This window comes from Halteromyces radiatus (genome assembly GCF_025201355.1).
Source record: "Halteromyces radiatus strain CBS 162.75 chromosome Unknown BX664scaffold_9, whole genome shotgun sequence".
Classification (NCBI taxonomy): Eukaryota; Fungi; Mucoromycota; class Mucoromycetes; order Mucorales; family Cunninghamellaceae; genus Halteromyces; species Halteromyces radiatus.
The window spans coordinates 782,555-798,880 of NW_026251695.1; the positions used below are offsets into that span (position 1 = coordinate 782,555).

At 31.7% G+C, this 16,326-nt stretch overlaps 6 protein-coding genes and 1 non-coding gene across 7 annotated transcripts; 3 read left to right on the plus strand and 4 right to left on the minus strand.

Moving 5' to 3' along the window:
- Positions 1 to 65: 65 nt before the first annotated feature.
- BX664DRAFT_342127 (putative phosphatase regulatory subunit-domain-containing protein) lies at positions 66 to 1,281 on the minus strand. Its single transcript, XM_051547095.1, has one exon. It carries the CDS (start codon positions 1,163 to 1,165, stop codon positions 197 to 199), a length of 969 nt encoding a protein of 322 aa, XP_051396755.1. The 5' UTR covers positions 1,166 to 1,281; the 3' UTR covers positions 66 to 196.
- A 1,285-nt stretch (positions 1,282 to 2,566) lies between these two features.
- On the plus strand, positions 2,567 to 3,223 carry BX664DRAFT_342128 (uncharacterized protein). The gene has a single exon (XM_051547096.1). It carries the CDS (start codon positions 2,871 to 2,873, stop codon positions 3,195 to 3,197), a length of 327 nt encoding a protein of 108 aa, XP_051396756.1. The 5' UTR covers positions 2,567 to 2,870; the 3' UTR covers positions 3,198 to 3,223.
- Positions 3,224 to 3,688: 465 nt separating this feature from the next.
- Positions 3,689 to 4,586, minus strand: BX664DRAFT_353173 (homeobox KN domain-containing protein; the record flags this gene model as incomplete). The annotated part of the gene is made up of 2 exons (XM_051547700.1): positions 3,689 to 3,858; positions 3,938 to 4,586. 2 exons carry the CDS (start codon positions 4,584 to 4,586, stop codon positions 3,689 to 3,691), a joined length of 819 nt encoding a protein of 272 aa, XP_051396757.1.
- A 4,332-nt stretch (positions 4,587 to 8,918) lies between these two features.
- Positions 8,919 to 8,990, plus strand: BX664DRAFT_t120. The gene has a single exon. It is a non-coding gene; the product is annotated as a tRNA-Ala (tRNA).
- A 1,482-nt stretch (positions 8,991 to 10,472) lies between these two features.
- Positions 10,473 to 11,326, minus strand: BX664DRAFT_342134 (uncharacterized protein). Its single transcript, XM_051547097.1, has one exon. It carries the CDS (start codon positions 10,910 to 10,912, stop codon positions 10,715 to 10,717), a length of 198 nt encoding a protein of 65 aa, XP_051396758.1. The 5' UTR covers positions 10,913 to 11,326; the 3' UTR covers positions 10,473 to 10,714.
- Positions 11,292 to 12,143, plus strand: BX664DRAFT_317923 (uncharacterized protein; the record flags this gene model as incomplete). Its single annotated transcript, XM_051542775.1, has 1 exon — positions 11,292 to 12,143. The coding sequence occupies one exon, from the start codon at positions 11,292 to 11,294 to the stop codon at positions 12,141 to 12,143; it is 852 nt and encodes a 283-aa protein (XP_051396759.1).
- Positions 12,144 to 14,980: 2,837 nt separating this feature from the next.
- Positions 14,981 to 15,801, minus strand: BX664DRAFT_342143 (uncharacterized protein). The gene is made up of 2 exons (XM_051547098.1): positions 15,739 to 15,801; positions 14,981 to 15,644 (listed from the first exon to the last, which is right to left on the minus strand). Exons 1-2 carry the CDS (start codon positions 15,780 to 15,782, stop codon positions 15,086 to 15,088), a joined length of 603 nt encoding a protein of 200 aa, XP_051396760.1. The 5' UTR covers positions 15,783 to 15,801; the 3' UTR covers positions 14,981 to 15,085.
- Positions 15,802 to 16,326: the final 525 nt, after the last annotated feature.

A 16,326-nucleotide genomic window follows, 5' to 3' on the forward strand; every position in this document is an offset into this window, starting at 1 on the left:
AAAATACAACAAGAGATAACCCCAGCAAAAAATATATATATGGTAGCTGTGCGATTTGTTTACAATCATGATAGTAAAACATTTTTTTTTTATTAAACAAACTTTTTTGATTTTGAATGTGGATGGTTGTGAGAGAATAAGACAGAAGACGACATTTATATACAGAATGAACAAAATACAAGAGAGGAAGTATAAACTAATTTTGAACGATGGAAGAAGGAGGGGATGAGTTGTAAAAACAGTATTTTGAAATAAAATCTTGATAACCGACATGAAGAGAAGTAGGTAAAGTATGCTGATGGTATGGATGAGTTGTTGTTGTATTGTTATTCATCATGGTTGATAATGTATTGGTAGGTTGATATCGAGCATTTGAAAAATTATAACGAAGTTTCAATTGATCCAAAGCTTGCAAAGGAGAAGTATTCTTGTTGTTGTTGGGTTGATCTAAGAAAGGATCATCCTCTTCTTCGTCATCATCATCATTGTCACTTAGTTCCAAAGGAGGTGTAGTAGGAGGTGAAGAGACAAGATTGGTACGTAAGATATCCACTTGATAATTCTTGCCATCATTATTATCCCAAAATTCTTGACCATTGACATTATACCGTAAAGCAATCCAACAAGTCATTGTTGTTGATGTTGATGGAAAACCAATTTCAAAGGTAAATCTATCCCATGTATTGCTAGTACTTGCAATAGGTTCACGATAAATAGCATTGATTTCTTGATAAGTTTGCCAATAATCAAAAGAATAACGTATGATGACCTGTTTTTCATAGGCTAAATTGGATACACGACATCGCCCAAATAATACTTTTGTCAAACCATGATGTGGATGATCCATCAATTGTACACTTTCCATCCGAATTGCCGATTGTGATAAAGATTTATATAAAGTCCATTTGGAAGGCCAACCAGGATATTGAATATCATAACGTACTTGTTGAGTTAATAGAGGAGGATCACCTTTTCGTACTGCCAATGGTGTTTGTGTCTTGATGAATAATCGAACTTGTTCTAAAGCATCATCTGAACAAAATCGTACAGTTTTCTTTTTTTGTTCATTGTTGATAAGTGGTGATGGTGAAGGTAGAGGTCTTCTTTGATTTCCATATCGATTATTGATAGAAACTCGACGTTTTGGTTGATGTTGAGTTAACATTTATAATATATATATAAAAATAGTATGTATTGATATATAAAAGAACTATTTAATATATATATATATGTATAAAGGAATGAGATATATAAAAAAAATGAAAAAAAGGGAAAAGAAAGGGAAAGAAAGGGAAAATCTAGAAAAAAAAAAAAGCCAGTTGTTTATATAGATAATCTGGAGGCAACTCTTTTTGGATGGTGTGAGAGAAAATGAACTCCGCGTCTCTCTCTGTTATTCCTCCAAAATCTTCTTTTTGATTTTATGCGTACTACCACTAACGAACCAACCTACTTACTTTCTTTTCTCACCCTCTTAAGCATCATCATTTAGAAATAGATCTTTTTTAATCTATCTACATTCCAAAAGCCAACATATTGTTCTCCGACACGTAAAAAAACGGAAAAAGTCATTTATATCATGCAACTTTTTTTTTTTTTATTGTTGGTTTTACTTTGATAAAAACTCAATCAACATGGATTTGACAAACAAAGAACAAGAAATCAGTTGATATCTTATTATTTATAAATTATACCATCTTAATCATTATAGATAAAGATGAAGTTGATTTAGAATAATAATACGGATTTAACTAAAAAGATTTCTTTCTCCACATTATATATTCTAAATGCGGTAAACGACGGTGGACGATGCGTTTTTTTTTTTTTTATGTTCAACAGTGAAAATTATAATAAGGTCACAAGGCATAACAAAACTTCATATATTTAGGTTCATATCTTTGATCCTCATTGATTGTACTCCTGTTTTTTTTTTTCATCTCAACACTAAAAAGGTTTGATTTCACTTTCCGGTCGTACGACCCAACATCGTTCCTTATTCAACATGTCAAAAAAACTAATTCTGTTTTTTTCCCAACAAGTACAACTATTATTAAAAAAAACATAGCAAACAATAGTAATAAAAGATAGCATCGAAGAAAATAATAATAAAAGGTCATGCGTGGGTAAAATTAAGGTACGTATATCTTTCCCCGGTTCATTTTGATGTATCTATACATTTGCTTCCGTTATCGATAGTTTCCGATCATCATCGTATTATACTGTAATTTCATCTTCCTTTCTCTTCTTGTTTCTCTCTCTCTTTAATCATACGCAAACATCAAAATGAGCGTATATATATATTAATGTCCATTTCTATTTCTTAAGAGAATCACGCCCGTTCAACGTATCACCAAATCTATCTATTTTCCCAACATATAAAAAAAAAATATTTTTTTTTACTTTATTTTCCAGACGGTCGAGCCATCGTCCTGGTGACTTTAGTAAAAGAGTAAATATAGTTTATTTACTTTGAATTGAGATGAAAAATAAAAATAGACCCAAAGAATAAATGAAAGTGAAGAAGGATGTCGAAAAAAAAAAGAGGATCAGTAAAGATGTGAGATATCAAAAAGACAAATAATAAAGAAAAAAAGAGAGAGAGAAAGGATGCACATATAGGATGATGATGTCGACATTCCATCATCTTCAATGTCCTTTTGTGTTGAACTGATATCATTGATCTTCACTCAGTGATATATGATACCTTTCATCAATATATGATGCAATCACTATGCTTATTTTCCTCTTCTTTTTTTTTAATAGAAAATAAAAAGGGATTTATAATTAGTTTTCATTGATAAAATATTCCATAAGGAATAGAGTAATTCTGTAATATATAGAGTTCCCATCATTTTGAAGGTTAGTAGCTAATGGATGATGATGGTAAATATGAATCCATGGAATTCGCATCAGTCATCTATAAAATCTGTCATATAGGAGACTCATATCTAATTTTTTTTTCATTCAATCAATCAATCATCACTCCATCATTCATAGTCAAATATACAGTCATGATCAAAACCTGCTCGTTCATCTTCTTTTTTTTTTCTTCCCTACCGACAGGGCACGTGGTCTATTTGTTTGTTTTCTGTTACTCTTATCATCATCATCAAGATATCATTTTTTTCTTCCCCACATTGTTTATCCTTTTTTTTTTCTTCTTCTTCTTCTCTTGTAGGATGATACTTTTCCATTAAAAATTTGACTGCCGTTTTGTTGCGTGGTTTTCTTTTTACATTAGATCCAGCAAAAAAAAAAAAAAAAAAAAGTTCGATTTTTTTGAGGCATGATTTTTATTCGTTCTCACATAAAATCCTTGTCCTTTACTGACCCTAGTGGAAGTGTAACCCAACAAAAATCAAAAAAGGAATACAAACAAAAAAAGGGCGATCGTCCACCCTACCCTTTTTTTTTTATTATTTTTATTATTTTCTCACTACCAAATAAAATTTACCTTGTGAGAGGAAAGTAATCCAAAAGAACATGTGATGAGATAAAAACAAACTGTTTATTATAAAATAGAAAGATAGGAATAAGCATTGTATATAATAATGTAATAGATAAAAAGAAAGATAGATATATATACATATATTTGTATAGAGAATAGAATAAAAAAAAAAAAAGTATTAAAGTGTAGTGAATATAAAAAAAAAAAAATAAAAATAAAAAATAAAAGGGGAAAGACGGATCAATCTATCCAGGGTCCAGCATCATCATCATCATCATCATCAGCATCATCGTCATGTTGGATAGAGTGAGGGGATTGTCGACAAGTTCGTTTAGGTCGATGAGAAAAAGTGGATGTACGTTTTTTGATCATATTCATCTTTTTTGACGTTTTCGGTACCCCCGATCTATCTACAAAAGATAAGATAAAAAAAAATATTAGTTTTTTTTTTTTTTATCTTAGTTTCAATTCATCATCATTGTTATTTACCTTGTTTCTTTTTCATATCATAACCATGCAACGGAGAGGCAACCAAATAAGGCAGGAGACGACGTCGGGCATTGATGAACCAATTACTGATTTGATTAATAGTCAATTGGGTTTCTTGTTGTAAAAAGGATTTCTCATTATCGGTGGGATAAGGATGATCGACATGACGCACTAACCATTCTTTCAATAAACATGTGATAGATTTGGGTAAATTACCTCTTCTTTTCCTGCCTGCCAACAAGGGTGACGATAATATGGATGATTCATCTTCCTGTGTTGATGGCGATGATGGAGGTGTCTCTTGTTGCCTTTTCTTATCCTTTTTATTTCTAGGTGGATGATTGACCTTTTTCTTTTTTCTCATCTTGCCTTTTGAGATCTTGGATACCTTATCATCACCTTCATTATTATTATCATCATCATAAGGAGACGGATAGCCAAGGGGTAAATATTCATCCATTTCAAGTGGCGTACGACAACCGTCACTTCCACCAGATGAAGAAACCATAGACATGAATGAATCTTGTGAACGATGTCGATGATGATGAGATCCTTCCTGACGTTGATATATATTACGATTATCTAATGATGATGATGATGATGATGATGAGAGTAGAATGGTCCATAATTGTCCATTGAAACGTAACATATCATGAATTTGTTCTTTTTTTTCTAAAGGGAAATCAAAAGCACGTTGATCATTGTATAATATGACTGGGCTGAAATGACGTGGCATCATTATGATAGACAAAAAAAAAATAATAATGGTCAACTAAATGTAGTAAAGAAGAAGAAGAAAAAAAAAATGAAAAAGAAGGGAAAACAAAAAGAGGGGGGAAAATGGCTAAGAAAAGAATGAAAAAAAAAGGTTGCTTTTTGTTTCTTTTATATAAATACTATATGTATAAACCTGGCTATATATAAATAAACGTAAGCACAAACTATTCTAAAACAAGATGATGCATGATCGTCCTCTTTTTTGACAAGTGCACAACACTTAAATTAAACACCGACGACATCCATCTTCATTTGGTCTGACGAAATATTATTAGTTTTTTAAAAATACTATTACCATGACAACCAAATAACAAAAGATAACTAAAGTATAAAATAAAAAGAAAGAAAATTATCGTCATGTATAGAAGAAAAAAGAAAAATGAATGGCGAAACGTCATTGCTGAATTACCATATTATGATGAAAGCCGAAGCAAGGGGGGAGGGAACATATTATATATATATATAGTGATATTTGTCTGATTCATGTCAGGAAAAGTAAGAAAAAGGAGACAAATAATCAGTCATCAACTTTACTTCTTTCCTTTAATAATAATAAAAAAGAGACAACACATTATTTTTATACAAGCTTTTTTTTTTTAAAAAAAAAAAAAAAAGGGAACGCCTTCATCCATGAAAGAAACATGGTTCATCCATGAGGCACCGGAGGGTGGTTCTTTTTTTATTTGTTCACAACCAAAACTGCAGAGCCACATAGGAAAGGATGCATCTTTATTATTGTTTTGAAGTCTACTGTCTGTTCATGATGATGCCGATGATGAATAAATGCATCTTTGGGACGTGCTCAAATGATAAAAAAGATTGGTTGAGATTACGATTCAAAACACGTCCACAACCTTAGCAATAACGATGATGATTGATAAAACAAAAAAAAGTGAAAAATAGACTGGTCTTTTTTTGACTTTTGAAACCTTAAAGTGTCACTTTCTGTGCAACACTGTTGCTTTCGTTCTCTTCTAGAAAGTGGCACTTTTTCCCCCCGTTCTTTTTTTGTAATAGCAATGATCATATCATTGAATCATTAAACATATATATATAAGGTTTTCTGTATCCACATATTCATCTGTTATCATTAAATGCAATAAAAAAAATTATATCCTGTCACATGGTGTTGCCGAGTGCCAATAAAAAAAGGGGAATACAATCTTGTACAATCATTTTCAAAATAATAATGATAAAATAATTTCTTTATTAAACACATAATCAATATATCTATAAACCTGTCTATCTTTCTAACTAACTGTATATACATCCAATTTACATACCAACCTAATCATACATAAAAAAAAAAAAAAAAAGAACTTCACTGTATTGATATTGAGTGTATTTTTTTTCCTTGTTCCTTGTTTGTTCTGTTATTCCATTCGAGCTTTCAATCCATTCCTCTTATCCTAATATTGTCTACTGTTCCATTCAACTATCCAGTATATCTTTTTTTTTTTTTTTTTTTTTTTTTTTTAGTTCCTATCTATTGCCCATGTCTTGCATTGATGTCACCAAGAATGACAAAAAAAAAAAGAAGGAATGAATGACTTTTTCCCTTGTCTTTCTGGTTACCAGCTGTGTCACCTCTATTTTCTATTTAAGATACCTTTTCTTTCAGTTTTTTTTACCTATTAATCCATCCTATTATATTTAACAATAAGAATAAGAATAAAAAATAGATATGAGTATATTCATTCACCTTTGCATTTTAGTGAATAATAAACTAAACTTTTATCTTTTTTTTTTCTTTTGTTATTTACCTTTTAACGTTTTTGTCAGTATAATATCCATGTAGTATCCATCTTGGTGAAAACAGTCTATTAAATATTAAAGTTGATAAACATTCCAGTCCAACGATTACCTTCAGTCCCATGTTAATACTGTATAAAATAAAAGCGATTCAATGTAAAAACAAAAGAAAAAGAGAGCAGAAGAAAAAAAAAAAAAAGAAAAAATTTAAAGCGTGTATTTTGCGGAGCTCAATTTCAATATGCATTTGGTTGTCTCTTGTTGGTGAGTCATAATACAAACTGATGGTAAACATAAATCGATCGATGATGTTGTTTGTCAATGATGATTGCGATAATAATAAGTATATAATAATTTAATATAGGACAAGGCATTATGGCCAATCAGATTTTTATTTCCAAAAACGTAAATCAAGAGAGAAAGCTCTGATAAAGAAATAAAATATCTAAAACACAAAAGAAGATGTAAATTGACCAGAGTAAAAAAAAAAAAAAAAAAAAAAAAAAAGGAAATAATCGTAATTATATAGTTCGTGTCCTTGATATCAAACTGTCCTTCTAATGTACTTGACCAATGACTTTATTCCCAGAGCGTAACACCTCACCATTGTTTGATCCTTTTGAGTTGATATATATTCCCTTGTGAACTGAATATCTACTTGCCATTCGTATTTCCCTAATGAGTCCATTTTAGTTTACAGGTCATTGCAGATGGATTGAGCCAAGTCCAGTGTTGACGTTCTTCTCGACTTTTTATTGAATTCGTAGGGTTTGGTCGATTTGTATCAGCTTTTAAAGACTTCAGCACCATTGGTCTACATAATATAAAAAAAATGAAAGGGAGAAAAAAAAAATGTAAAAGTGTGGGAGAAATAAAAAATGTCTGATCCCGATCCATCGTCTTTTTTTTTTTTTTTTTTTTTTTTTTTTTGTATCTTTTTTTTTTTTTTTTTTTTTTTTTTCAAAATATTTCAAAAAGGGGACACTAGAAAGAGAAATGAAAAGTAATATGAAGTGAACACCAATTGTGTCGCTATGCCAACCAACCATCCAATTTTTTTTTCTTTTTTTTTTCTTTTTTTATTTTTTTTTTTCTTTTTTTTTTTTTTTCTTTTTTTTTTTATTTTCTTTTTCTTTTTTGTTTTTTTTAAAAAAATACTATGCAACATGATCAAAGAAACCTTTGCATGTCAGAATGGAATGTTTCGAATGTTAGCATTGTAGATTGAATATCGTAAACATCACTTGAACGTCTAACTTTATCTACAAACTGATAGTATTTATGTTCAAAAGATGACGTAAAACCATCTTTCCTTTTCATCTCTTTAATGAGTAGTTCTATTCTTTCGATTGAATCATGTTTCAAATCGTTTAATTCTTTATTCTCGTTTGCCATTTCAGTTACCTTTAACTTGAGTTCATCATAGTCATTACAAGATGTTATTAAATTTACCAAATCAGATAATTGTATGCTCATAATACTGTAATATCGCGTATAATAATAGAAGAGGGAAAAAGAGGGAAAGAAACAGAAAAAGGAAAAAAAAAAAAGAGATATGAATTCAAAACAATAAAAAATCGAAATGGCAAAAAGAAATAAATACAGCATGTAAAAAAGGAAATGATCGGCGTGTAAATGATGTTGTAACAAAAAAAAAAAAAATGGATACAAGATTCCTTTTTATTAAAAAAGTGCGTTAAAAAAAGTTGTTTGTACTCTATTACAATATTTTATATCGGTTTTATTTTATTTCATTAGCACTTATTTTAGTTTATATTAGGATTATATAGAGCATACATTTTATTGATACTTTACTTTTATTGATGTGATGAATCATCATGGGTGTAGTGATTCATCTTGATGGTTGCCCTGAATGTACTTTTACTAGCAGTATTGTAGACCATGGTGATTTTAAAAGTCCGTTTTCCTTTTCTTTTCTGTTCTTTTCTTTTCTTAAGCTTTAGTAAATCAATTAGTAGTCTTCAGAAGTTATATTTTTATTCAATAAAGTTTTTTTTTTTTATTTTATTTTATTACAATTACCTTATTACATGTCAATGTAATTGATTCCATCCTTATTTGATGTAGTAGCATACTTTTTTTTTGAATGCATTCTTTTTTATTTTACGCGTATATTTATAGATACAGAGTACTTTGATATGACGAATAAACTTTTGACTAAAAAGAGCTTTTTTTTTTTTTTTTTTACAGGTTTATTTATAAATCTATTGATAAAAAAAAAAAAAAAGGTTACCACGTAAACGACATCAGTGATTTTCAAGGTCAAATCAACCGATTCCACTTTTAAGCAATTCCAATCCGACCATTCCGTTTTCAAGTAATTCCACTCCAGATGATGGCAATGAAGTGGTACAAAGACCTTGATTAGGAAAATATTTCCAACTCAGACGATTGGAAATATAGGTGATTTTCCAGTTCTCGAAACCCAACTGGGTTCATGGTCTAGTGGTATGACGTCGGCTTTGCATGCTGAAGGCCCGGGGTTCAATTCCCCGTGGATCCAATCCTTTTGCTATTCGTCAAGAAGTTTGTGTAACATTCCTTATTAAGCTGCAGGTAACGAATGTGTTAGGTGTGAAGTGATTTTTTGGTTTATGGGTTCAAATGTTAGGGATTTATTTGTTATTCAGTGGATGATCGATTTATATAATTGTTGAATATTATTATTGTAATAATAATATTGATGATGATTATTTGTTAGTGAGCACCAGTTCGTTTTTATAAAAGAGAACAAAACAGTATAAAGTAGATTTAAATGTATATTCCAAATATAGAAATGAATGACTTGATTATTTGATCACAATTGATGATGATCAATAAAATAATAATAACTTGATTGTAGTTTGATAATAGAATAATAAAATAATAATAAAACTTAGGATGATTGATTCCTTAAGAGTGGTCAAGATAGTTTGATTTATGAATCTTTTTATGTTTATTAAAAAAAATAAAGATCTCTTTGACAAAGTAAAAATATCATAATAACTAAGTGCTATTTATAATAAAAAAACCTAAGTCAAACCAAAAAAAATAAAATTGGTGAGAACGGCCAAAATGGTGAGAACTGGAGAAATGGTGAGAATTGGTGAATTGGTGAGAATTGATGAATTGGTGAGAATTGGTGAATTGGTGAGAATTGGTGAAATGGTGAGAAGAAAGAAAAAAGAAGAAAGAGAGAAGAAAAGAAAAAAATATATATATATTTTTTTTTAATCTCCACAGTAAATTTCGTTGTCAACATTGGTTTATGGGTTCAAAATTGAAAAAGTAAATCAGATGATTGAAAGAGAATAAGTTGTTTAGTGAGCACCAGTACTTGATTACGCAAGCACACGTATAAGTAAAGAGATAAAATAAAACAAAAAGTAAAGTAAAGAAAAATAAAGTCTTGTTCCAAATTTGAAAAGCAGATAGAAAGTAAAATTGTTCTGATTTGAAATTAAGAACAAAGTGAGCCAATCAAAAGTAGTAATCCACAAATACAATCAAGTAGGGATGAAAAGGAAAGATTTATTTAAAAAATATATAAAATATTGACTGAACTGAAAAAATAAAATAAAAAGTTGGGCTATTTATATAAAAAAAGAATAAGTAAAAAGGTCAAAGTGATAGAAAGGATAAATGTGATAGAAGGATAAAAGTGATATGTGGATAAAAGTGATAGGATGATAGATTGAATCATGGAGTTTCAAAAAGATAATTTATGTAAAAACCATACCAGTCCCACAAAAATCACGGGTATTTAGATCCCGCTACGTGTACCTAAAAAAATAAAATAAAAAAAAAAATGAAAAATGTCATATTTCTTTTTTCTCTTTCTTTTTCTCTTTCTCTCCATTTTCATATTTCTTTTCCTTTTTTATATCTCTTTCTCTTACTTTCCTCCATTGCAAACGACTCACCATTAGTAAGTATGTCTAACATTTATTAACTGATGCTTTCTTCTCCTTTCCTCTTTTTTATCATTAGACAAGTATATCAAAATAAACTTTAGGTAACAAGGTTACTTTTTTTTTATTTTTTTTTTATATAAAGTGAAAACAATGCAGCTGATACTTTCTTTTTTACATATTATAGTAATTACTCAATCTATTCAACTTCTACTTATTCTGCATTAGACAAGGCGATATCAAGATAAACTTTAGGTAACAAGGTTACTCTTTTTTTTTATTTTTTTTTTTTATAAAGTGAAAACAATGCAACTGATACTTTTCTATTTTATAGAAATCAACGAAGCGTTGGATATGGATGGATTATGCATATTAGATAGCTTGGAATAACGACAGTAGTGATGGTAGTGATGATTTTTTGTATGAATTGAATAAAACTGAATGGATGAGTGGATGATAGAAGGAATGGATACATAACGAGAAGGGATTTGTAACATACAAAAGGCTTCTGCACCTCTTTAAACTGCTTCATCATGCTAATATTAGATTTTTATACATATCCAAGTTGGACGATTTTTCAAATGTGATATGCCTGGTGTGACTGATCTGAATTTCGGGAGCTGGCGACACACTGAATTTTTATTTGAGACTCTTTCCTTCTTTTTCCTTTCTCCCTTTTCTTCTTTCCTTTCTTATACATTAGATCTTAACAATTGGTAGTTATTAGTATATATATCCCTTTAATATATTTACCCCTTTATTATTATTATATTTACCTTCCTTATCACTATATAGAAACATTAGTATAAATATCAAGCTACTTATCAATAAAACGATTCTTATCTTGTCAATATACTCTTCTTTTTTTTCACTGTTATTATAACAACTATATACACTTTTTATTTACTTACAATATGGATATATCTGCTTTTATTCAATGCTCTGGTTGCGGCTCGTACAGGCACAGACAAGACTACGTTGGTAGAACTCAAACATACAACACCTGTACCTGCTGCCGATATAGACAGACTCCTCCTCGCCTTGCGCCTTCTATGGACTCGATGATATCCATGGATAGCTTGGATATACATTATGCTACAGAGCACATTAGCAATAACGGACCAGTAAAGTTCGATTGGGATATTGCAATGAGTGAAGAAGTTATAGAAAATTATACGGATGATCAGATCATTGAGGAGGTGATACATCGGTTTGAAGAAATTTCAGGGTATCATTTTGCTTTAAAGAAGACTGGTGATCCTGTCCTGCGGCAATCCATTTCTTTTCACGCATACTGTGTCCAAGACCAGACAATACAACGGCAATTACCAGAAGAACTCCAACAGCGTTTAACCTGCCGGATGAACACATATAACTGCAAAGGGAAAGTTACTGGATTTTTCGATAGGGAGCAGTTATGGGTTCATGTGACGTACAATCATCGTCTTCAGCATCAGTGCTCTGTTTTTACTGAAAGAAACGAGACACCGTTGGCAATTAGGGAATACATCGAACGACATGCTCTCAACTTGGATTCTGCCCATCTTTTCCGGAACATACGTCAAGAGTTTGGTGGAGCGCCTATGATAACGCAGGCTCAAGTCTACAAGTGGTATCATCATTATCTTCGACAGCATTATGAACATCACGATGATCAATTTATTTCCGCTCGTATTTTGATCCAGCAAAACAACAACAACGGCTTTGAAGAGGTAGCTAAAAAGAAAGGATATATTTTATATATGATTTACCTTTTATATTGGTGAATAATCTTTTTTTTTATTTTCTTACCTTTTATATTGGTGAATAATCTTTTTTTTTTTATTTTCTTACCTTTTATATTGGTGAATAATCTTTTTTTTTTTTTTATTTTCAAGTTGTTTTGGGCTATTGAAAATAACTGGCAAGGTTTTGGTTTCAAGACACAGTTCTTTAACATTTGTGCCAATTCATCCCGATACGTTACCGAATATCATATTGACTCCACTTTCAAGACGAATCGTAATGATTGTGAACTATTTGCGGTGATTGCAAACATCAACGGCGCTGGATTTCCTATCGCATACATGCTTTGCAAGCATATACGTAATGATGATGATGAAACCGACGTTAATGATGATCATCATGGATGGAAGGTTGCTACCCTGAAGAAATTCCTGGAAGTAATCCGCGATAATGGTATCCAACCAGTTTTTATGTTTTGTGATAAAGATAGTGCGGAAATTGCAGCAATCAGTGAAACATGGAGTGAAAGGAAGGTTCAGCTTTGTCTTTGGCACATTAGTCGAGCAGTAGAGCAATTTTTATCAAGACCACAGAGAACAGTTCTTCCACCAGTATATGAGTCATTAAATCCACAAGACGAGTTCGATTTTATTGATTTGACCTTCGCTCCTCAGGCACCTCAAGGGAACGCTAACCTATGCAACAAAGAAAAGCGAAAACAAATCAAGCGTATGATGACTAGACATTATTGTCTGCATCCTCTCATACCTCAAGGTAAAAAAAAAAAAAAAAAAAAAAAAGCCTAAGGACAAAGGCAACATACATATTACCTTTTTTGGAATAACACGTTTGTGTGTGTGTGTGTGTTTTTTTTTTTTTTTTTTTTTTTTTTTTTTTTTTTTTTTTTTTTAGGGAACGTAGTCATCAACTCTGCTCTTATCCACCGTCAATCAACCTTTGAAGCATACACGTTTTGCGTCAACAACAACATCCCTAATGTATGGGCATACCTATATAGAAACTGGTATACGTACAACAAGTGGATCCTGTGGGCAAGATCAAGCCAGCCTCATTTAATCCCCAATGGCAAGTCCACCATGCTGGTAGAATCTCACTGGCGGGTGCTAAAGCGCAATCATCTATATCATCACAATCGACCTAGGCTCGATTTTCTAGTGTACATCATCATCAGACGGCATTGTCGAGATCTCTTGGACTTGTATAACCAAAAGGTCATCGAAAGACGTGACAGGTTTAGCTGGGAACGACAGTTTGTATCAACATGGAATCAATGCATCCAACAGGCAGATGCTCCTCGCGCTGACTATGATACAAATTTGAATCTTTGGGTTTGTGGCTGTCCTGTTTTCGTAGAGAGCAGATTCTTACTTTGTAAGCATCTCGTAAACCAAAGTGGTGTAGGCCGTATTCGCTCTGGTCAATTTTTTATCGAACGTCGCATAGAGCCTCCTATGCTTCGCCTTCATAACGTTTGTCCTCCCTTTGTCCTAGTCCCAGAGGCATTGACAAACATCATCATTGATCGCGCCGTAAGTACAGTACTATAATAAAAAAAAAGATATAAATATATATATACGTATAAAGGAAGGATGGCAAAAAAAAGGGTACTTTATTTCAATATTTGACATAAACAACTAAAACTAACTATACTGTAGATTGCCGCCCACGCTATTTTTCATCCTGGACGAATCAATCTCCTGTCTCCATCCAATTCTACGTCTTTCACTCTGTCGTCCTATATATCTCAATCGCCATTGACCTTTTCGCCCTCCAATTCACCGATCATCCGACATGATGTTGTTGTCATAAGTGATGATGAATCCCCAATTTCCCTGGAGCCTCGTATTGCAGTTGATGAAGAAGTATACTATCGACAAGCTGAACTAGAGCTGCAACGCATTCGTCGAAGTCGCCAAGAGAAGCAACGACAAATAGAGGAGCTGATGCGGCAAGTCCAAGAAGATCAAGAAAGAGAGGAAGTGTTGGCAACAGAATACTCTTCTCGGTTACCTCTGGTACAATCACGGGTATTTCAAAGCGCAGAGGATCGTGATGAATATCTCCATCAAGTGCTAACGTTTCGAAATGCAAGGACCACCCGCCAAACATATGGCCACTGGAACGAATACACTAGATATTTGTAATAATTGTATAATAAAATAGTCTTCGTATCATCCATTCATCCATTCAGTTTTATTCAATTCATACAAAAAATCATCACTACCATCACTACTGTCGTTATTCCAAGCTATCTAATATGCATAATCCATCCATATCCAACGCTTCGTTGATTTCTATAAAATAAAAAAGTATCAGTTGCATTGTTTTCACTTTATAAAAAAAAAAAAAATAAAAAAAAGAGTAACCTTGTTACCTAAAGTTTATCTTGATATCGCCTTGTCTAATGCAGAATAAGTAGAAGTTGAATAGATTGAGTAATTACTATAATATGTAAAAAAGAAAGTATCAGCTGCATTGTTTTCACTTTATATAAAAAAAAAAATAAAAAAAAAGTAACCTTGTTACCTAAAGTTTATCTTGATATACTTGTCTAATGATAAAAAAGAGGAAAGGAGAAGAAAGCATCAGTTAATAAATGTTAGACATACTTACTAATGGTGAGTCGTTTGCAATGGAGGAAAGTAAGAGAAAGAGATATAAAAAAGGAAAAGAAATATGAAAATGGAGAGAAAGAGAAAAAGAAAGAAAAAAGAAATATGACATTTTTCATTTTTTTTTATTTTATTTTTTTAGGCACACGTAGCGGGACCTAAATACCCGTGATTTTTGTGGGACTGGTATGGTTTTTAATTTATGTGGTTGGTACAAGTCACTGAGGTAAAGAGGGAGGAAAAGCGTACTTAAAAAATTTTATTTTTTATTTTTTTTTTTTATTTTTTTATTTTTTATATAAATATATATATACATGACAACCCACACCTCAAGGAAAAATGGTCCCCATTTAATTCTTGACCCAGGTGTCTTTACGCTTGATTTTCTTGATGAAGGCATGCTTCGTCGTTGCAGGCATTAAGTCCCCAAGGAGTTGGTGGAGATAGCGACTTCTCTCCTTCAAGTATTGTTGCAAAGTATGTTGGTCCGTAGGTTTCTCACTGTGGTCATGAAGTAAGTGAATAACAAGTGGCACCAGATTTTCCTGTTCTTCCTTGAGAAGAGATTGTTGCTTATCCTTTATTATAGACAGTTTGTATAGGTACGAAGGCATGATTAATTGAAGAAGTTGTATCATATCCTCAGTGGTGCACACGAAGGGACTTGTTGGTATGAAGAACGGGTGTTTGTCGACATTCAAGTCATTAGTTTCTTGCATTTCATTCAAGGTGCTGCCAGACGAAGTATCATCGTTATTTGTATTAGGACAAGAGTTTTCTTCACCAAAGAGAGGTCTCTCATCGGTCACCTCATTCCCCACGCTTGTACAAAAATTGAAATTTTCAGGATCAAGAAAAGTATAATCATCGAGCACAAATTGCGTAGTAGAGCCAGCCATTTTGTTAAAGGTATTTAAAGAGAATAGATAAAAGATGTTATGTGTATTTTTTTTTTTTGACTCTTTTATGGTTTTTTTTTTTTTTTTTTTTTTTTTTTTTATAGATCATCTCCAAGGATGCGGTCAACAGATTGATTCCAAAAAACATCAGGCAGCTGATACAACTTTAGTCGGTTACCATGCACTCGTTTAAGTTTTGGATCAGTGGATTGATATGGTTTAATGAGATAGGTTCCCTTGCCAAGTGTTTGATGTACAACGTAAATTCCATCCCACATGTCAGATATTTTTCCTGCCCATGAATTAGCTTTGATTCCAGTATACAATATCACTATGTCACCAAGCTTGAAAGGAGGTTTCCATTGTCGTATATCTTCGATGATTTTCTTATCCATGACCTTTTTTTGGTTTTCTTGAGAATGCGATGATTGATTGTTTAAAATGTTTATAGTGAGCACCAGTACTTGATTATGCAAGCACACGTATAGGAAAAGAGGTAAAAAAAAAAAAAAAAAAAAAGAGTATAGTAAAATAAAGACCAAAGTGAGCCAATCAAAAGAGATAATCCACAAATACAATTGAGATGAGATGTTAAGAAGATTTTTATTATTAAAAAATATATAAATTATTGACTGCCAAAAAAGAAAAATAAAGGAAAATGTTGGGCTATTTATACTATTTTCCTGAACCGA

What these genes read in the sequence shown, in the direction of transcription:
- BX664DRAFT_342127 (XM_051547095.1), bottom strand. Translation starts at nt 1,165, where the DNA reads ATGTTAACTCAACATCAACCAAAACGTCGAGTTTCTATCAATAATCGA.
- BX664DRAFT_342128 (XM_051547096.1), top strand. Translation starts at nt 2,871, where the DNA reads ATGGATGATGATGGTAAATATGAATCCATGGAATTCGCATCAGTCATC.
- BX664DRAFT_342134 (XM_051547097.1), bottom strand. Translation starts at nt 10,912, where the DNA reads ATGATGAAGCAGTTTAAAGAGGTGCAGAAGCCTTTTGTATGTTACAAA.
- BX664DRAFT_342143 (XM_051547098.1), bottom strand. Translation starts at nt 15,782, where the DNA reads ATGTTTTTTGGAATCAATCTGTTGACCGCATCCTTGGAGATGAT. An exon ending in ACCGCATCCTTGGAGATGAT is followed by an intron (nt 15,645 to 15,738) that starts CTATAAAAAAAA and finishes CTCTTTAAATAC; the next exon opens with CTTTAACAAAATGGCTGGCT.